The 22,001-nt window shown below is 43.4% G+C and overlaps 1 protein-coding gene across 1 annotated transcript; it reads right to left on the reverse strand.

Annotated features, from left to right (window-relative positions):
* Positions 1-841: 841 nt before the first annotated feature.
* Positions 842-17,172, reverse strand: LOC139285532 (zinc finger and BTB domain-containing protein 16-A-like). Its single transcript, XM_070906098.1, has 7 exons — positions 15,992-17,172; positions 13,322-13,419; positions 11,331-11,438; positions 10,902-10,988; positions 3,364-3,534; positions 2,103-2,270; positions 842-1,071 (listed from the first exon to the last, which is right to left on the reverse strand). Exons 1-7 carry the CDS (start codon positions 17,167-17,169, stop codon positions 842-844), a joined length of 2,040 nt encoding a protein of 679 aa, XP_070762199.1. The 5' UTR covers positions 17,170-17,172.
* Positions 17,173-22,001: the final 4,829 nt, after the last annotated feature.

The following is a 22,001-nucleotide window of genomic DNA, read 5'->3' on the forward strand; positions in this document are numbered from 1 at the left end:
AATAAAAACTGAGGCGTCACAGGAATTTAGGAGAGAAAATGTTGCAAAAGTTCAGCAAATCAAGCCTTCATGGAATTATTTTCAACATCTACTGCACAATCATAGGAGATGACTCAGGTTGCCTGATGGTTTAGCAATCAATCAAAAAGCTCCTGCTACACATACAGGTCAGCAGTCGCAGCCATTGTGGCCTTGATTTTTAACCACAGTGGATCCATTAGAGATACAGTTATTATCAAAACTGTGTGTGTGTGTGTGAGGGAGAAAGTGTGCCTGTGTATGTTTGTGTGCACTAGGGCTGAAACAAGAAGTCGTCAGGAAACTAATTGTCAATTTTGATAATCGATCATTTAAGTCATTTTTCAGGGAAAAATGCTAAATATTCACGGTTTCCTGCGTCTCAAAATGTGAGAATTTGCTGCTTTTCTCTGTTTTTATGTAATTTGTGTGCAGAATCTCTTTGAAAAACTGGTTATTGTCACCAAAATGTGACTATTTCCTGACATTTCTCAGACTATGAACGATTTGTCACTTACTCGTAAAAATAATCAAATTGATAATGAAACTAATCATTATTTGCAGCCCCAGTGTGTACACACATTTGTACTCGTTCTTGCATGTCTCTGTTGTCAGGTAAAAACCTTGTATCCCCCAGAATGACAACTTACCCACAATGCATTTTTCAGTTTATCCAAAAAGAGTCGGACTTTTTTTTTTTTTTAAACCCCATAGAGAAACATGTAATCTTTCAGCATGAAAAATCAGTAACACCGGAGTTACGAGGATTTCACCCAACAGTGACAGCGTGTGTGTCAGACTGTGCGTGAGGTCCAAGTCCTGCTCAGACGTAACAGACGTACAGGTAAGTCTTTTCTATCCTCCAGTCCGCCGGCACGTCCTCCGGTTTGTGGCCCTTCATGTGCTTCTGCATGGCGGCCAGGCTCGGGCAGAAGTCCTGGCAGATGGTGCACTGGTACGGAGACGCTCCGTTGTGAGTGCGCAGGTGCTTGATCATAGCCGAGTAGTCTCTGGACCGTTGGTGACACAGCTTACACTCGAATGGCTTCTCACCTGAAAAATTCAACAAAACAGCATTAACCTTGTAGCCCCGGAGCCAGAGGGCCTGCCAGGTGAAACGGGATTCACCTCTATGTCAGTCCACTGTACTTGTTGTGGTTTTTTGTGGTGTGTGTGTGTGTGGTGTGAGTGTCTGTGCTCTAGGATTAGACCTATATCAGTTTGCCTTCAGTTTGATATTAGATATTGGCCAGTCAGCGTCATCCACCGCAAATGCGACAGAGGTTTCTCTCTGACCTCCGCGAGGAATCGGATAGCAGTGAGTAAAATGTAACCTGAAATCAAATTTTGACTTGTTGCACATTTTAATGATTTAATTCAATAGTTTGGTGTATTTGTATAAAGTAATTACATTTAAAGGCACTCTTTAAGTTTCCTCTTCCATAAAATAGCTTTAACCATCAAGATTTTGTGGTTAGGATTTACAGTATTTAGTCTCAATTTCAATAAAATTTTAAATGACTTATAATAAAAATGCATTTTCTCCTCTAAAAATAATACATTTTAGTAGGATACTTTAATTTCAGCTGTAAAAAGAGTTAATCAACTCCTGTCAACAGCCCTCTGAAAAGACCAAAACCATAAATGTATTAGTCTCTCAATATTTCCTGACTTCCCTACCCTGTAGGCTACTCAGCCTCAAGCCAATTTGTTCAGAGTGAAGACGAAAATCAATGCTCAATGTAGTTTTTAGCAAATGTTACTCAAAAGTACATTTGATTAGGACTATTTTCAGCTGCTTATTACTAAACATTTAGTGAGTATTTAACCAGCAGGGTGGTGTATATGGGAGTGAGTCAAAATAAACTACAGCGGTTGTGTTCATCATAATGAAGGAACATGTCACCCAGTGCAACAGTGTGACAATTTTTTTGTCAGTAGGATCATTTAATTGGTGGTTTTGGGCTTTTTGTGGGCTTTGTTGACAATAAAGAAATATAAATGATCACCAGCCTTGTCCTTTTGAATTTAAACATATTGAATATATTAGCGGCACTAAAGGACCCTGCTCTCTGATCTCTTACCTGTATGTACACGGTAGTGTGTTTCTAGCTGGTGTTTGAGGCTGAACCTCTTCCCACAGCCGTTGCACTCGTAAGGCTTCTCTCCTGTGTGGATGCGTTTATGGCCCCTCAGCGTGCCATCGTCTCTGAAACAGCTCCCGCAGAATTCACACTCAAACGGGTGATCGCCTGAAAACACAGTCGTGTCACCACAACACCAACACAGCCCATTATTGTGAGATTGCATGAAAGGCTAACTCTATCCTTGGCACGACATGGTATGGTGCATATGTAGCTGCATAGGTCAAATAGTCACAGAGCCCTTTCTGCACGTGCATATCAAGCCGGGAAATAATGTGCTTTCAGACGTTGCTAATGTTATGACATGAGGACACTCCTCTTGGCTGTCTGCTAATAGCTAATAAAAGTCCTCCAGGCATGTGCTGCTCTGTTCTCTATACTGTAGTTAATCTATTTCTCTCCTAGGCTGAGGATTTGACTCATCTCCAATGACCTATGTGCCTCATTATCTCAGTGTCCACAGCAACAGCCAAGTCAGAGGATACATTGCTCTCCTCATTACAGCCGATTCTCCCCAATCCCCCACCCCACTGTGGAGCAGATGACATTTACAAAATGTTACTTCCAAGCAGAATGGCATACAAACAAGATACGCTGCCATGGCCAAAACTCCCTTCACTTCTGTCTCTTCACATCAATTATGTATTTCTCCTGTCTAGACATCAAGCCGTCGTGACAGCTGGGAGTGTTATTTAAGGTAAAAGAAGAAAGGGGGACATCTTTTCAGTAAATATCTCTCCGTCTCCTGCGGCACTAAGACTCACCCTCGGTAGAACACACAGACAAGTCATTTCCATTTGCTTTTCCTTCAATATTTATTTGGGTTTCCTCTATCATTTTGGGTGAACCACACTAGAACTGACAGCCGTGAATTGCAGAAGCCCAAAGGCTGTCTAAGAACCCAAAATATAAACAGGATGAAATTGCCCAAAATATGCACCGGCCATAACGGTACAGTGCTGTCATCAGAGAGGTGAGTCATCTTATAGAGAAGGGGAAAGGAGGGTGGGAGAGGATGCATGCAAATTGACTAAAACCTTAAAGCCAGTAACCTGAGGTAATTAACCCAAATGCAAAAATAAATGCAGCTGTCTTGGTCTCTTTTCCAACATATGCATGCGTTTGGCACCACAAGTTTATGTTTCCTGACGGCAGGCAACACCATAGACAACGATGATGGTGCAAACGATCCGTCTCTTACCCGTGTGCGAGCGCAAGTGTCTTTTGAGGGTAGTGTGGCTGGGGAAGGGGCGCTCACAGTGGCTACAGATGTAGCTGTGCATGCCTGCATGGACCTCCATGTGCTGCTGCAGGGCCTTCTGGGTCTGGAAGCGCTTTGCACACAGCAGACAGAACACCGCCATGTCAGTCCCTGGAGAACGCACAAGACACAGACACAGTTATTTCAGTACCATACACAGACAGGGCCTTAAGTGGGGAAACTGGGTCACTTCAACTTTGTGTGAGTCCTCTGAGGGAAAAGCTTCTTTCAAAGAGCAAGTGCCTCTACCTAAACTAACTCCCCTAAAAGCCCAGAGGCACTTTCAACTGTGAGTCTTTATACGTTCTATTTTAAACCATGAAAGTCATTGTTTTCTTTAAGAATTTCCCACACAATGCACAGCATGCCAATCACACAATCAATGCCTCCTTCCTGGTGTGTTAGATGTGTAATTATTCTCTTCATTCCCCATCAGGAGTCAGCTCCAGCCTGTGAAGTCCTCTGTCTCTGTGCTCAAAGAGCGGCTGATAGTAGCTCCACCCTAAATGATGCCTACACTATGCGCTCTGTGCAGAATGTTAAGTAGTGATATCAAGCCATTAAAGGCAGGACTGCAGGAAAAAACACAATCCAGTTTAATCCTGTGTGTGACCTGGCATCTCTTTGGGGCTGCTTTCCTGTTGCACAGAGTGTGGAGAGGAATACAGATAGGGAGTCGCTGGCAGGGTAGCTCAAGTCAAAATGGCTATGTGAAGAAGATCCATTGGCTGTCATACAGTCCACACTTGATCTGGAGGCTGTGTACGCCAGCACTCAAATCCATTCTGGCATTCACACCGATGCAAATTCATATGTGTGGTAAGACTGAGGGACTAGTTAATCAGCTGCATCGGACATAATGTGCATGTCCTGGAGAGTGAGGCTTTAATGTGAGATTATGAGGTCCTTATTTCTCTGTCTGCTCAGGTTGCAGATCATTTACAATGCTAGCAGGTCCCATTGCTCCTGACTCAGATTCAATCAGACATCTCCAGCGGAGGATCATTAGTAAACAGAGGACTGTGCCAGCACTTCATTGGAATTCAAGTGGGGTTGCTGTGTCGCATTTAAAATGCAGTCTGATGAGGTCCACTAAATCAAATCATTTGTTACTGTTATTGAAGTGCCTTGAGGCAACTGGCAATTAAATTGGAATTAACGCAGGGAAAGGGATACAGCAGACTCATACTAAGAGGGAAGAGTGTCAGACACTTGCTTTAGGTTCTATCAAGTTAACAGACAAGCCTGTTCAAAGTAGAAAGAAAGAGAGACAAATGAAGAAAATTCACATTTTCAGGGATAAATCAGAAACATTCGCTGTGCATTGTTTACTAATCCATGTATCACAATTTGCTCAAACAAAGCAAGACGCTCTTTTACACTTAACATTTCATGGATAAGTACAATTTGGCATAGAAGCCAAAGAACACCTCTTCTTTGAAATTATGGTGCTCCTTTTTTTTTTTTAACCCCCCCCCCCCCCCCCCACACACACACACACACACACACACACACACACACACACACACAAAAACGGCACTAATAGAACTGATCATTCGTAATCATTAACAGAAAGAAGACAGGATGAAAGACATTCCCTGATCTTAACAATCCTGCAGGGAGGTGATCCGGTGGAATGAACTGCACCTGTTCAGAGGCTTTAGCCTGTGGACTTTTGCACAAAGGGCACACAATGAGGTTCAGGCCCTCATTGACCAAGCCCATTAGTCATAGGCTCCTCACGTAACTCCTACAATCCCTGTCTTTATGCTGTCGCCTAATGACCAAGGCCCTTTCTCACCCACGGATCACAATATTTTAGTTGAAGACAAAAGACCCTCCATTCTCAACGCCTCTGCACCCTCCCCACTCCCCTTATCCGCTGACCATACAGGAAATCCTTTCACTGTCTAACCAGCTTCACTTTCTGCCTGAGTCATACCTAACTAAAGCCAGGTCACTGAGCACTGTGCAACAGTGGAGTCTGGATAATGATCTATGTAAAAATGACTAAAGACATTGAAGAAGCACAAAATGCAGTCTCTGCATGACCTGTGATGTGGCGCCTTGATCTACTTTAACCAGTTTGTCTCGTAATATTTGCTGCAGCCAGCAGGGGGAGTGCTTTCTGTTCCAATGTGTCCAGGTTAGTTTAGCTGCAGGCAGAGCAGAGCCCTCAACCAACTGAATAACCTATTATCCACCTTGTAGATACTTCAAAGCTACTTTAAATCATCCTCTCTCCACTCTCTTTATTAACTATCATATATTGTAAATGCTTGTTTCAATGCAGCCTGCGTCCTTTGTTCTGCCTGCTCTGAAAGTTTAACATCCCCGTTTCTTTGTGGAGGTAAAGCGTTACTCCCTGACACACTCGCAGCCTCTAACAGATATATCCTGATCCCTCTGTCACCAACAATACTGAAACTTGAGTCAAAAAAAAGTGACAAATATTCTGTCACAAGAATCTCACTCTTGATCTCAGGTTGACACACGGTGACAACAGCTCAGCAGTCGTTTTCTGTTTTATTTCCCGCACAACCAATGCTGAAAATAAAAATAACAAATAATATCTTGAAGTGTAAACAAAAACCTTCGGAGGAAAGGAAGTGTTTGTATGCGTTAGCGATGGCATTTCTCCGCACTGCGCTCTGTTAACTTTTCAAACAAAAAGGATTTGCAGTTGTAGAGTTTTCCAGTAAGCTTTGGTAATAAGTGCAGAGGAGCTTCTTTATGAGAGAATAAGCCCTAAAGTTGGCTGTCATTGCCCCCTGCTTTCTCACCCTTAACCAGACAATGGGCTTGGGATTTGGGTTTTAAGGCACAGGATGACCCCTGACCCTTGGCCCTCAATGGGGTAAATACCATGTAATCAATGGTATTCCTCAAAGGCTGGAGAGTTGACTGAGCATTGTGTTTAGTGGGAGGGAGCCTTAACAGTGGGAATAATGATTCACTTTCCAGCAATCCTGCTATGAGGCAGAAAATATAAACATTTACCGTGTGCATTATATTTCTGAGCTGCCTGTCTAATGCATTAGGTTGGTGCTTCAGGATGGTTTGAGGTTGTTATGTTATTCCAGCATATCTCCACTAAGACCATGTGTATGCTCATGTGATTTAACATGGTCTGCCTTCATACATCTGCCACTTATTCAGTCCAACCCGAGGTGGGAGCCAGCCACGCTCTCACGCTGCCTAAGAAACAAAACCATGTGTCTAGGCAACCAGATAGGATCATGGTCCTTGTTGGGGTGAAGTGTTCAAGCTAATCCCTTCATTCACAAATAAGCGCAGCCTGTTTCTTTTCAAGCGGCAAACAAAAGTTTTCCCACCCTGAGAATCTGGGAGTAAACCCACTGCAAATTGAACAAGAGATTGTATTCAGTGACGACCGCAAATCTGTATAATTTCTTCTGTGTTAATCTTAACTTCAGTGTTCGGAGCCCACCAATGAAACTGATTGATTTGTGAATAATTTGCTGAAATACATGGAAACAAAACACTTAATTTTAATTGTAATTTAGCAAATAATTGGCATTATTTTAATAAAAGCTTGCAGAATTTGATCTATTAAGGTATTTGTTTCGGTAAATTGTGAACAGCGGCCAAGTTAAAGTTAAACAGATCTCCTGCTGCTATCACAAGGGCAAGGAATTTCACACAGATTGCACAATTTACAATATTACATCATGGCTGATCATGTCCACCAGCTAGAGTATACAATCTGAAGACACTACAAACTGTGTGTGTTATGTCTGAAGGCCGTGCTTGGTGTATATACAGTGTGCTCACTGTCTGCCGGTTCACTGACATCACCCAGTTAAACGTACACAGTCATGCCGGCTACATTATGTGCCAGACCTCACATGACCCTGTGCATTCATGCTACTGTAAGTGTTCATGCAGGCAGCTCCCTGTAGATGTGGCAGCTCGAGAATCGCACACACACACACACACAAACGCTACAGTACCTTAAACAACCCCGGGCGCTCATCAGCAGACTGCTAATCTACCCGAGTGAGGAACAACCGACTTAATAATTAATGCAACAAGAGATACGTTGCTCGTGTTTAACCACCATTCCATGGACCGGTTCATTCATTTAGGTCACACACCGTTTCATTCGCCTCGATTCGAAGAATGTTTACAATATTGTCTCTATCTAAGATATTTCGCTCTATGTGACATGACAGGGCGTCCCAGGGCTTTGTGTATCATGACAGTCAGCGCAAATAAACACTGTGGGCAACAATGGCCAAATGGAGCACAGTTCAATTCAGTTTAAGGCTTGTATGAATTACAACTGGGTATTAACAGGAGGGTGCAGTATGATGACGGACATGCAATTAGGCGAGCTAAAAGGTCTGCATTAAGAGGGCTGCATTATAAAGCCCAGGCTGTATCTGAATGGACTACAGGACTGTTTAATTAGGGCTCGGACAGAAGGTAATATTATTCACTTGATGAGGCAGCTTGTAATGTGTGGAAACAGTGCAGCTGCTGTGAGTACACAAAGGCAGCACTCTTATGGCCTTTGCCTTGATGGCAAGGTAGCAAAATGGCCAGCCAGCATGGTTTTGAAGCACATACAGTCGATTTCTGTGCGTGCTGTAGATAAGCTACAGTCTTGGGTTTTCCAAAATTGAAAGCTCTGTGCCCCAGAGCCTTGACTTGCTCTGATGAAACAAACCCCTTTGTTGTGAGAGCAATTCGGAGACAGATCCATTCTTTTATTTTGGGCACTGACAAGTAGGTCAGAGGAGACTATGACAGTGCTGTGGTGAGGAGTAAACAGCAGCACATGATGTTGTTTTCCTCTCAGTCCTGGCATCCAACACCAGCAGCAATCCTTCCTTGCCCTCAGGAAGTCCTCACATAGCCCCTACCCCCATCCCTTCCCACAGTCCACTCCGCCCCCAACCCCCCTCCCTCCCTTTTGATCTCTAACTTCAGCAACCCACGGCCATTCACCTCTGACATATCAAAATGGTTAAAGAGACTTTCACTGTAGCCAGTGTTGCCAAATTGCTTCAGAGTAAGGTCTCCCAAAAGTAGTATTATTTCCCCTCTAGAGGAGGTGGACGGCAGTGTTGCAGCTGCTGAGGTCTGACAAGTGTTAATCTGCTAAGAGGAAACTCATTTGGCTCACTGGTTATGCCACATGGCAAATTAAATCCAAGGCTGCACAGTCGGCACTGAAAGATCCAGGTTGTATTTATTTAAAGCAAATCTTTGCATTGAGTTGGAGCAATGTCATGATTTCCCCACATAACCTCAAACGCAGCTGATTAAATTACCTGTTGCTCAAGTCATTGTGGGCTGAGAGAGTAAAAAGGGTCATGCGTCACAGCAGACCGAGCTGAGATCATGACAAAATGAGAGAGTAATGCCCTCCTGTACCCTGCTCTGAATACAGTGCCAAGCTGAAACCGAGCTCTGGATGTTTACAACTCGGGGAGATGAGGGTAGAAACTTCTGGGCATCGTTAACACCCCTCCATGTCCACATCCATTAAGTATTCATACTGTGTGTGCCACCTGGAGTTACAGTTACATGCCAATGCTCCTGAGAGGGTTATCACCTTTCTCTGACAGTAGCAGAAAAGGTGTGGATTCAGACACTGTCAGGCATATGTACCGTCTGACAACAATGCAGTCGTTTTTTCACAGTTGGAGAGGTTTGACTCAAACACGTGTTGTTAAGTCTTTCTCACTTAAAGCTAATGGGATAATATATTCAAGAGTAAAGTGCCACTTCACTGCAAGGCATACTAATAAAGGCTTTATGGTCAACAGTGATTTTATAAACTAGTTATCAATGCTGTTAATCAATATACAGAACTCACCAGGTTGTGCGTTGGTTCATATTTAACTGACTGATCATGTTAGTTGGTGTTTGTCTGACATTATTATTACAAAGTGGGAAAACTGGGTCATAGGTTGTCCACTTTTAAAATGGACTGCAACTAACATTATTTTCATTATCTTTTAATCTGCCAATTCTTGTCTTGATTAATCGTTTGGTCTATAAAATGTCAGACAATAGTGAAAAATGTATCATATCACAATTTCGCACAGCCCAAGACAATGTCTTCAAATTGCCTGTTTTGTCCAACCAAAAGATAATCATTTTTGACACATGAAGTTAGAAGCAGTAATAGTTTTGCTTAAAAAATTACTTAACATAATGAAAATAGTTTCTGGCGATCGATTAATCGACTCATCGTCTCAGCTCTACTTCAAAATAAACCAACGGCCTTAAGCTATAAATTACATTGTAAGTCGTGAAAGGTTTTATTTACTCAGATTTTTTTCAAAGCTTTCTTTCAGAAGGCGTCTGGGGTCAAACAATTCATGGGAGGGTTTCTCCAGCCATCCGTACAAAGCAAGCCATGTTGGCAGAGAATATACATCACCCAAAAAATAATACAAATACAGCAAAACACAACCTGGCAGCTGCAAAATGTCCTTACATTTATTTATTTTCATGGATTATAACTGAAACATTGATGTGCATTGATTTATGTTAGCTTGTGTGGTGAGATTTAGCATTTGTTTTATGTATCTTAAGTTAAAGTTTCACTTTCCCCTCAGATAGTTAATTACTTATTAACTTATAAACCCTTTATAACTTAACTCTAATAATGGCACCCAAAGTAATAACACTCATGGTAATAGTATTTATTAGGTTATCCACTTCATTTTCCTTATTATTGTATATTGTCTGCTCTTGTCTCCTTGTTTCCCTTGTCCTCTTCCTGTAAAACACTTTGTAACTTGTTTGTTACAAAGTGTTCTGAAATAAGTTCGCTTGCTTGCTGATAATAATACAGAAATGGGAATGTGGGTTTTAAGAATTGATTTGTTAGATGAAACCGACTTCAGCTCCTCAGGCAGGTTGTTCCAAACTCTAAGAGCCCAGATTGCAAATCACAAGTCACCTTCCAGGTTTGTGCAACCACTCGGCCAAAAAAACAACTGAGAAAAAAACAAATTTGGATTCATCCTGATGCCAACTGTTGATGCCAGACATCCACTGGACAAGAAAAGGTTGAAATACAAACATGTTCTTAATTTGAGATTATTGGAAAAACAAGAGGTGTTCGTCTTGTTGACTGTAAGGTAAATAATTCCACAGGCAGGAGGTGAGGATAGTATGTCTGTGAAACTGTAACGCTGCCGCTGTAAAGCTACGGTTGTGGCAAAGTGGCATGCAGTGGGTCTGGATGCCAAGAGATATTAGTGGGTGATATGTGAGAGGGCCTCCCACCTCCCTGTTGATAAATTATGGAGCATCATGACAGGAACAGTTTAACCCAGCCAGCATGACAGGCAAGTTTAAAACCACGATCACAAGTCCCGTAGTCACGGCTTACTCGACAGCTCAATGCATGCTGTCCAGGTTAAACCCTGTGTGTGTGTGTGTGTGTGTGTGTGTGTGTGTGTTGATGCATGCACATATGTTTGTAAAAGTACCTGTGTGTGTTTGCCTGTGGGCTTCCAGAGCATCCTCTGAGGAGAATGTCGCTCCACACTGATCACACACCAGCGCCTCTGCAGGAGCTGTAGATAAAATCAAATTCATAAGAAGGCATCTTGATCAGACAGGAAACGTGTGTTTGTAATTGTAGAGTAAGTCAGTTCATTTAGCATTTAGAGAGAACTGTGGAAAAAAGCAAGAAGAGAGAGGAACAAAGGCGTCCTATTTCAGAAGTCACCAAAGAGGCCTCGCTTGTCACACACTTGCGCTTTTCAGGTGTTAACACAAGGAAGCAAATGCGCAGAGTACAATGGAGCAGAGAAAAGCGCCATAAAAACACAACTCAGGACAAACAAAAGCACCAGACAGGGTGCAACGGCCCTTCTTCTTGACAAAAAAGAGCCGAGCTGAAGAGTTTTATTTACCGTGCCCTGTTATCAGTCTCTGAACAGTGAGCAGACTGTCTGCCTGAGAGGCCACAGAAGGACTGGGTGTTCTCTCTACAGCAGACGCTTCCCGCCTACGGCACATCCCTTTTATCAAAAAAAAAACAGTTCAGAGTCAACACCCCAAATCCCATCGCATACACTGTAACTACAGTTCCCAGTTCACCTTTGGAATGCCCTTGTCTATTCTGATGAAGACATGAAAGAGACAAGTATGCATACTGCTTGCAGAAATGTTCAGTCCTTGTTCTGCACTCACCTCACACCTGCACAGACAGACACATAGGACAGATATGCGCACACACACACACACACACACACACACACACATTCTCTCTCTCTCACACACAGCTGTTTGGATGTGGGTTGGCTCTCACAGAGATGTAAATCGGTTGCAGATCCATACTGGCCCAGGGCTCATTCACTGATCTATTTTCTGCTCAGCTGGCTTTAAATGAAGTTAAAATGACTCATTAAAACACCCACAAGCTTTGGGAACTCTGAGCGCTACAGCCTAAATGTGGTCCTCTTTCAACTCTTACGATGCCTCTATACACAGACACTGTGCCACTGTTCCCATTGCTGCACACAAATAACAAAAAAGCCCCAATCTGTTCATTTCTAAAAACAACAATTTCTGAAAACAAACTGTTACTGTTTCGGAGCGGTGCGTTTTGTGACACGGAGCAAAAATAAAACTTGGTAGAGAGTAGTCTTATATAGTAGTAACACTAGAGCAATGTTGTAGATCCTGATGTTGTGTGACGCTGTCCAGTGTGGTGTGTTGTGTTGTGTGAGATTGTGTGATAAGGGAAGAAGAGAACATAGTGCATTGTCTTGTGCAGTCAAAGGCACGGAGTGTGCTCTCATCCATAAACCATCAAACTGTCTCCAGACGCGGCTGCAATCGTCCTCCATCAAAACACTTTGTCTGGCATACCAAAATAAGAGCCAGCATCGAGCTGAATACCAAATCAGCCCATTAGAGCAGTGGAGCACTCGCTCCTTAGCAACCAGCGGGATCTAAGGCTGCTATACCGAAATACACAGTGACAAAGAAATGAGATCCACATCTCTTTTTTTTTTGTAGTATTATGGGTTGACACATTGGGATGGGGGAGAGTTTATGCAAAAATTCAAATTAGGTTAAAGGTGCCGCTGTTGTGGATGTCAGTGCGAATTGAAAATCAAAGCGTGTTGTCGAGGTCTGAGAGTAATGCAAGACAATAGGCGTGTTTAGGGTTGTGCAGAGGGTATAGAAGACGGAGGGGGGGGGGACTCAGGTGAAGTTTAAAGAAGCAAATTCTCCCTCATCTGTCAGCAGTATGTCATTCCTGAACAATCCTCAGAGAGCAGGCGGAGAGCAGGACAGGGACCTCGCCTTGTCTATACACATATTCCAACTGAGGTTTCTGTTTTAGTTTCATTTTTAGTCCCTGATCTCCCCCTCCCACCCCCACCCCCACCACCCCCACCCCCTTCTCTCTGCTCCTCTTTCTCTATTTTGGATAAAGTAGCTGGGAGAGCAGTCAGGTCTGATTAAGTCTGCATTTGGGTACAGTGTGTTCCTGGACACACATCTGCGAGCGAGCCATCACACACGCTTCGGAACACTGGCAGAACACCCAGGCCTGCCGGCAGCTGATGATGTCATCACTCAGAAGGGGCAGAGCTGGCGAGCTGCCAGAGTCTCCGAAAAAACACAGAAACGATTCAAACGGGGAGAGAGAGACTAGAGAGAGACGGGGAGGAGAGGAGAGGAGAGGAGAGGGAGAGGTACACAGACCTAAGCATGGAAAAGAAAGCATGATCCAAGTATTCGGAGCAGCACTAACTGGTAGGAGGAGGAGGAGGAGGAGGAAGAGGAGGAGGGGTTGTAGTATGAACAGGTGCATTTGAAAGGCCGTACTATCAAGAGGCTTCATAAGCACTGAATACTCCGAGATGAGAGTGTGAGAGTTACTAAGTACCTGTGTGAGACAGCATGTGCATCCTCAGCCGCATGCTGTCCTGGAAGTGTTTGCCACAGTATTCACAGCCGTGGCCTTTCTCCTCATTGTGCAGCCTCCTGTGGAAAGACAAACACTAATGTGAGCGCGTTAACAGAGACGAGAACAGAGCGAGGAACGCACTTGTGATAATAAAAGTATCTCGTTTCTGCGCCTTTTTTTTTTTTTTTTTCTTTCTTTCTCTGTAAGGTCTCCCAAACCCAGAAGCATCATTGTCCTCGTAACAAGAGGAGCATGTTTTAATTCCGGCAAGAATCCCTCGCTGAATGCAACATCATTAGTGTAAGAGGCCCTTGGAGTTGTGAATCACAACGCATGAATGCTAAAAGAACACAGACAATAGGATATCTGGCTAATTTCAGAGTGCAGACATACGCGTGCCTCCACCCGCCAGCACTGCAAGACACTGGGCACACACACATACACACACACACACACACACACACTAAGCACATGCACACAAACTCACATCACCAACATAACATGCACACACACACACGCACTTCTCCTGTAACTGCAATGAAAAGGAGAAAAGAAGATGATTCGCTGAAGCTCCGCCGGCAGCAAAACCTATCATATCATATCACACACATCCAAGCATGCAAGGCATCTGTACTGTTATCCTTATATCACCCCGCTAACGGCAGAGAAAATGGCCTCAAAAGAGTCCACGGTTAAACACACTCAGTAAACGCGTCCTCAGATGTAATTTAGTACACATGAAATCAACATTAACATATTAAGGGAAAAAGGATCATTTTGGAGCTCGGGGACGCTGACAGTTTTTTGGCTTTTTACTGTAAGTTTGAAGATTTGACTCATAAAAGATGATAATTTACTTGGGCATTTGTGTGAGACTGTGAAGCATTTATTTTGGGTTTCCTGATGGCCCAGCAGCCGGAGGTGTCAACCATGTAACTGTGTTGTGTATATATTTCCTTTTTCCTCTCCACTGTTAACTAAATGCAGAAATACGGAGCGTCCTGGTGGACGAGGGGTTTAAGGTGCTGACCATGTAGGGATGTCTGATTTCATTCCCCATCTCTCTCCCCTCATTTCCTGTCTTCTCTCTACTATGATAAAGACATTAAACGTCCAAAAAATATCTAAAAAGCCAAAAATATCATAAAAATACAACGGCATTATTTTAATTCTTAAAAAAGGATACAATGGCAATAACTTATTTGATTAATTCAAGAATACTGAAAACAAACCTAGAGTTTTATTAGCAGAGGTTTGAGTAACATTTAAAAATACTGTAGATTTAATTTGTAATGTCAGCCACATTGTAGGCATAATCTTTAAAAAATATTGCATATTTTTAATTTTGGGATGCAATTTCTCAATTTCTGTGTTCCTTTTATTCTACTAGGACTGAAGCAAGAATTCAAAACCAAATCTGTTTAATTTCTGTAGTTTTTCAGACTCAAACTGTGCCAGGAGACACTTCTTCTTTTGCAACACTACGAAATGTCAATCTGCAGACCAGGTGTGTGCTCAGTGACCTGGTTACAGACCTACAGCAACTTCATTACATCCTCAAGCGGTGCCACCAATGTAACTCCTTCAACCTGCAGACATCCGCCTGTCTCCATGAGTAAGAAACGCACATCACTAACTATCCCACAGGATGCTCTCTGGAGTGGCACGAGGCTGAAATGTCAGCCACAGGCGCGGACAGGGAGAGACTGTGATCCTAATCATGGCTTAGCTGCATATTAGGACATTTGGCAACACAGATTGTCTTGTTTCTAATGATTAGTGATGAGTCAAACACTGCCAGGCACGCACAATTATAAACATCTGCAATCAAGTTAATGAGAGTTGTCATTGAGCTCGTCTGGAACTTTTTGTGCACAGTGACAAAATCTGAAGCGACAAGCTCGTAAATGAAGGAGAAATTAACAGAAAACAACAGAGCGAGTCGTGAAGCAGAAGTTATCCATCATCTAGGTGAAGCGTCCAGCCCGGTCCCTGCTGAGCGGCTCCTCTCTGCTGATGCAAAGGAATGCATATCAAATAGCCTGCGAGACAGCCTGTTGTGTGAGGCACGCTTCTGCACAAGTAATCAAACAGAATTTAGAAAATAAGGCTTTGTAAATAACAGCGTTATGCGACACCAAGGCCCCTTTATATCAAATCCCTCACAAAGACCCGATTCAAAACTTCCCGAGACGTCTCACTGTTACGACATGAGTGCAGGTGTCCCTGAGAATAAATTAACATATTTGCTGTTGCTCCTTCCAGCTTTTAACTCTCAAAGTATTTTAACGTGATGGGGGGAGAAAAAAACCCTGAAGCCCAAGAAACCGTTCAATTCAAGAGACACGTGTCCGATGCTTTTCCTAACAATATTATCAACTACTTGAGCTCACATTCATCATACCGCACGAGCACACATGCACATCGCTCACATCTTTTGTAAGACGCAACACGCGTTTGTCAGTAAATGTTGCGCAATGAGTGTAGAAGTGTCACTGAGACTATGCCGTCTTGAACAAGTGATTACACATTTTCATTTTGTTTCATTTTCCATTACATTTAGATACCAAAATATATTAAAAATATCCTGCAGTGCTGCAGGAAAAGTTTAAAAAAACGTGGTGTTGGTGGATGTTTTGTGCATGTTACCTGTGCTGCTCCATGGCCTGCCTGCTGTGCAGCTGAAGCCCACACTCGCCACAACACTGCTGGCCTTGAGCCTGGCCCTCGTGCCTCATCCCTGCTGCAAACTGGCCAAGTCTGCTGAGGAGCTCCCTGTGGAGCAAGCCCTGGTGCAGCAGGCCGCTGTAGGCCCTCGGGTCCAGCGGCACGCCCAGGGACGGGGTCACTGAAACGGACACTGGCAGCATCCCCTCCCCTGTGTGGTTGGAGGGCACAGAGTATATGGAGGCCAGATGCTTCTCAGAGATCCCAGGGAAACAGTCAAGAGAGTTCCCCACCACTTGTCCTCCGTCTTCGGGGCCTGTGTGCAGCTCTCGAGCGCTGGTGATCACGCTGCCTCTCAGGGGTGTCCCCGGGCCCTCGTCTCTGGGCTGGTCTGACACGCAGCTTCCCTCCCCAGTGCTGGAGGACCTGCCCTCGCAGCCGTTGGCATCATCCACCTGCATGCTCTCTGATTTTATACTTCTGGCGGGATCCAGGGACGTGGCCTGGGCTAACTCTGCGCTGCGTCTCTGGGGCTGATGGGAACTCTCCATGTCGACCTCCGTGTCCAGCTTGGGGCTCAATTCAGGAGCCGCCTCGGGCTCTGGACCAGGAGAGTTCCTCTCTGTCATGTGGTACAGCGCCAGGTGGTGTAGAGCAGTGGGAGTGGTGCGGTTGGGTCCATCCTGTATGGAATGCTTCTTGGACATCAACATGTGCCTCCAGTGCCTGGCCCGGCTGTGGTCACTGTGGTCTCCGGAGCTGTGATTCCTCACTGCCACCTCCTCGCTCTCCTCCGCCTGGATGGTCTCCAGCACCTTCAGGCACTGCTCCTCCAGGTACTCGATCTCCAGGATCTCAGCGGCGTACAGCAGGTCATCCAGGTCCTCGGCCGTGGCCTGGAGCGAGGCGGTGTAGGCGTACTCCAGGATCTGCTGGAACGTCTTGGGGGACAGGAAGTCCAGGGCGTAGCGCAAGCTGCTGCGGTGGAACAAGATCTCGAACATTTTGCTGGTGCAGGCCAGGACGGTGCGGTGCGCCGGGAACTCCTGGCCGTCCACCGTGATGATGACATCACACAAGGTGCCGGTCAGGCGCATCTGATTGGCCCGCTGCAGAAGCGTGCTGGGGTGAGTGGGATTGTGGAGCTGGAGCACACCCATGTTTGTCAGACCCGTATCCACTCGGACCTTTGCTGAGCCCACGCATGAGGTGTGGCTGTCCTGCCTGCTTCGCTTGCCTTCAGCTGGTTGTGGGTCTGGTTTTGGTGGGGGGGGGGGGGGGGGGAGAGGATCATTAGTGCCTGTCTGGCTGACAATGTGATGTAAAAGACAGTTAATTCTACTCCAGTGAACACTTTCATCCACAATCAATTTATAGGAGTATTTTTTAAAATAATATAAATAAAAAAATATCAAATTAAATATATGCTGAGAAACACAAACCCCCACTTGATCTCTTCAGGGGTTTTATTTCATGCACCCAACATGTTTATTTATTTCAATTAAGAAGCGAAGACACAACAGGTCGATAAGCGCAAAGCAACAGTTTCCATTGCAGGTGATTAGTCTGAGGGCTCGTTGAGAGCAGTCACGTCGCTGTAATAACGTCTGCATACTGAGAGGTGACGGTTCAATTTATCACGCTCCTCACACACACACACACACACACACATCCGTGCCCTCAACAGGTAGGCCTGCTATTAACAAACGCCTTGAAGGGCTGATTAGTTCATTTAGGCTGCGCACGTTCATGATTAGATGTGTTAAAGACAATTAAGCCGCTCTGCTAAAAATCCCTGAATAAGTTATAAAACTCTCCACTTGATGAAAAGCGTGCAGACGAAGCGCAGCCCTGGCACGCATACATGTTGCTCTCACTCACGTTGAAACACCTGACCGACAGCGCGAGTGATGATCCGGCTCTGTATGATGATCAGTATTGTCGGACCGCTCAGCAGCACCTCGAGTGATGCTGACGGGCTGCATCCTCAACTAACCGCAACATCAGAGCGCATCAGGTGCAGACGCACAAATCCCACCTTTTATTATCCAAACACATTGCGACAAATTAACCCTGTCCGCGCGCTTATTTACTGTCCGCACGGTGTTTGAGGGAGCGCGTGCTGTCCCGAAAATAAAAGACCTAATTCACCCCAGAATAGTGCAGCGATATCTCTGTGGACTGAACGAATACAGTCTGAGCTCAATCAAGTTTGTAAAAAAAAAAAAACTTCCACATGTCTGCTGTAAAACGAAATTATAGCAACCCGCCACAGAACTGGCATTCTTTAAAAATCTTAATTGTTAAAATGAGTGTGAGACTGAAAAGTAGTTGATCGGAGCGGAATCAGCCGGCGGGGATAATAAAAGTGTCGGCTGTCACAGTTGTTCTTACCTCCGTCTCCTAACGTCCTCCGCCGATTATCCAGGCAACATCATGGTTACACATTTCACAGTACCCGCTCCAAACTCAGTCCTGCTCCAAGTAAGCAAATCATCACCCAGCCACGACAGTCAAACCAGCAGGGGGGGAAACGAGACTTCCGAGTGGAACTTTCAAAATAAAACCTGTCTGGAGAACCACGTGTTGGAATGTGTTTTAACAGGAGAGAAGGGGGGGGGGGGGGGGGGCTGTTATCAGAATCAGAAATACTTTATTGATCCCCGTAGGGAAATTATACAATGTGACACCATGACGTTGTGTAGCTCTGTTTGCTTCTAGTGTTGGAAATAACAAGAAACAACTTTTGGTGTAAAATTTGATTTGGTGGTGGGGGTTCATTGTGGTTATCTTGGAGACACTGGAGGTGCTCTTGTAAAACACAATGTAAAATAGGGGAGCTCACAGGATGGTTGTAACAGTATTTACGTGTTCCCAAATTGTTAGGTAACAATTGGTTAAAAAACAAGAAAAAAGTGCATATTTTTCGCCCAGCAACCATCTGAAAGTACAAATATTAAAAGATGCATTATATGTCTTATCCTAAATATGTTGCCTTGCTTATCTTCATTTGGATGCAAAGTTATACCTGGATTATAAAAATAAATTCAATGTCACTCGAGTGGTTTCAGTTTTAAAGAATTTTAAATGATTTATACATTTCTTCTGCCAGTACTCACCAAATCTGTATAGAAAATAAGGGGAAACTTGGAGAACACACTTTTGTCTTTTAGGTCAACCAAAAATGTGGGAGTGTCTCTTTGGTGTGCAAGCAATGCTGAGCAAGTGGGGGGAGGGCAGCAAGAGAAGAATAACTCAAACTTGTGTCTGACTGAAGGATATTGAGATGTTACAAGTGAACCTGTATTCTCCCACGGCAATTATTTTAATTTTAGACATTTCAACAGATGATTGCCAGATGGAAACAGGCCTGTAGATGAGATTTTAGAGATACTAAGGCTGTGGCATCCTGGTGACCTAGTGCCTTAAGAAGCTGACCATGTGGTCGACTGAGGTCAAGAATCTCAGTCCACCCGATGCACCCCTCCCCCTTAAGTCTCCAACATTTTTCAAATATTTGTTAACTGTGAATAACAATTTTTCTGTAATTGTTTTTCTTAACATGAAGGTCTAAATGCTATATCCAAGCAGTTTCCACACTGCCAAGTATCAAATCCTTGTGGGTAAGATGAAAGATGAAAGATTTTATTTTTTTCCTTTCTTTAATGTTGACAGCAAAATCTATTTGTATTGAAACAAAAAATACTGGAATCAGCTGTAAAATATCCACCATGGGTACGTTTTTAAACTGCAGATTGTAGTGGTGAAATGTAACTAAGTACATTTACTCAATTTTGAGGTTCTTTACACCCATATTATAGTATTTTACAGCTTCCATCCACTACATTTATATACAAGCTATAGTTACTAGTTGCCTTGCAGATGAATATTTTACATACAAAACATATGATGAGCTTATCAAATACCATTTCTAGCATATAAATTAAACTACAGAACATGATGTAAATATATCTTATATCTTGACGTGTTACTGAATCAGTAACATAATATGACATGGAGTCCATTCTGTCTGCACAATAATTACTTCCTGTATATTGTTGATGCGTGTAGCTGATAATACTTTTACTTAATTTACATTTGAATACAGGACTTTTAGATTGTCCTGTCATGTAATTGTTGTGATGGTGTATTTTTATATTGTGGTATTCAGCGGCGGAAGAAGTATTCAGGTCTTTTATTTAAGTAAAAGTGGAAACACTCTGTTAAAAGTAAAAATTCTGAATTCAGAATTACTTAAGTAGAAGTATTTACATCAAAGTATACTTGGGTACCAAAAGTAAAAGTACTCATTATGCAGAGTGGCCCATTTAAAAAAAATACATATTGGATTATAATTATTGACACATTAATATTTAAACATCACTAATGTTGTACCTGGTAAAGGTGGGGATAATTGTAACTACTTTACTTAATCTGTGATAATAAATATTACCGATATATAATAATACATCAAAATGTATTAATTGATTGCTGTTGAATATTAGTTTTAATTTGCATAAATCTGAATCTGTACAAAGTACCCAGTAACTATAGCTGTCAAATAAATGTAGTGCAATAAAAAGTACAATATTTCGCTCTGAAACATAGTGGAGTAAAGTATGAAGCAGCATAAAACAAAGTGCTTGAGTGAATGTACAACCGCTGGAGGTATTGCTACTTCTTGCTTGAGTGAAGGACCTAAATACTTCTTCCACCACCTGAAGAATAAAGTCACTGGTAGCTGTAGCTCTGGATTAAAATGAATTGATACATTTATCACCCATAAGCTTATACCATCACTTCTCCCCATTTACCAGATTTTTTTTTTAACCCTTTTACTCTGAAGGCCAGGTCGCCTAACTTCCTGTATCATCTTGGCCGCGTGCTGCTGACTTGACTGGCTGCAAATCATCACCGGGGCGACGTCACGGCTGTGAGTGATCGCCCTCTGCTCCTCGTCTCTCCATCAAAGCTGCAATCAGAGACATCTACAGGGCATCTGAACAACTGACAGGCTACCAGGGTAGGACCAGTTTGTTGTCCTGAAACAAGAAGCAGAAACTGATTAATGCAGCGGACATATAAAGAAACCAGTTTGTATTCAGCAGGTCACGCAAAATAAAATTAGGTAAGAGGGGACAGTCGGTCGGTGCGGTGAGTGAAACAGGATGCCACGCCGGGTCAGTGTTGGCCGCTGTGGTTGTTGACACTCTGTTGACACAGCACCGGTTTGCGGGTTCATGTCACATTAGAGGTACCGAGGGGAGGAATGCCACAGCTGAAAATATCAAGCCCTCACTGGTACATAGTATTTTGACATCCTAGCCTGGAAGTATTAACTTTACTCCAGCACAAACATGTATTATGTAACACGTGTTTATTTGCTCCCCCATCTATCTGAACAAGTGGCCCGAGGAATTTCCAGCCCCCAACATAACCTGTTTGCACTGTAACCTTTCTGTAAATAGTCCTGCGTGTCCATGACATGGCGAAAACAAAAGGGAATCCAAATAATGGGTGTTTACTGCCATCTAGTGTCCAAAACATGTCACTACATGCTCTGAATCTGAGACAGGACAGTTTCTTTAATAAAAAAAAAGGGTGTTGAAAAAAAGGGAAAAGTAATTGAAACTAATGACAAAATGGGCCAGGACAAAATTAGATTCGGAAACCATTTTTTATTTTGTAAATGGGTTAGCACTCAGACTGTACACAACAGATATTTTCTGAGTTTGACCCAATAAAACGAAAAGGAGCGTCCAGAGACGAGGGAGCAAGGTGGTCTGGTAACAGCAGTCTTTTTTTTTTTTTTGGTTCTTACATACTTCAAATCTAGGTTCAGCTCTCTTGACATTACATCTATTATCTAATGCTTTTTTAAAAAAAGAGTTTCATCTCCTGTCTCAGGTGGACCACCCTGCTTCCTGAACTTGTCAGGCCAGTTGCTCTTGGTGAGTGATTTTTGTACAAAAAGACGAAAAAGAAAAAAGAA

The sequence above is a fragment of the Enoplosus armatus genome, chromosome 5 (genome assembly GCF_043641665.1).
Source record: "Enoplosus armatus isolate fEnoArm2 chromosome 5, fEnoArm2.hap1, whole genome shotgun sequence".
NCBI lineage: Eukaryota > Metazoa > Chordata > Actinopteri > Centrarchiformes > Enoplosidae > Enoplosus > Enoplosus armatus.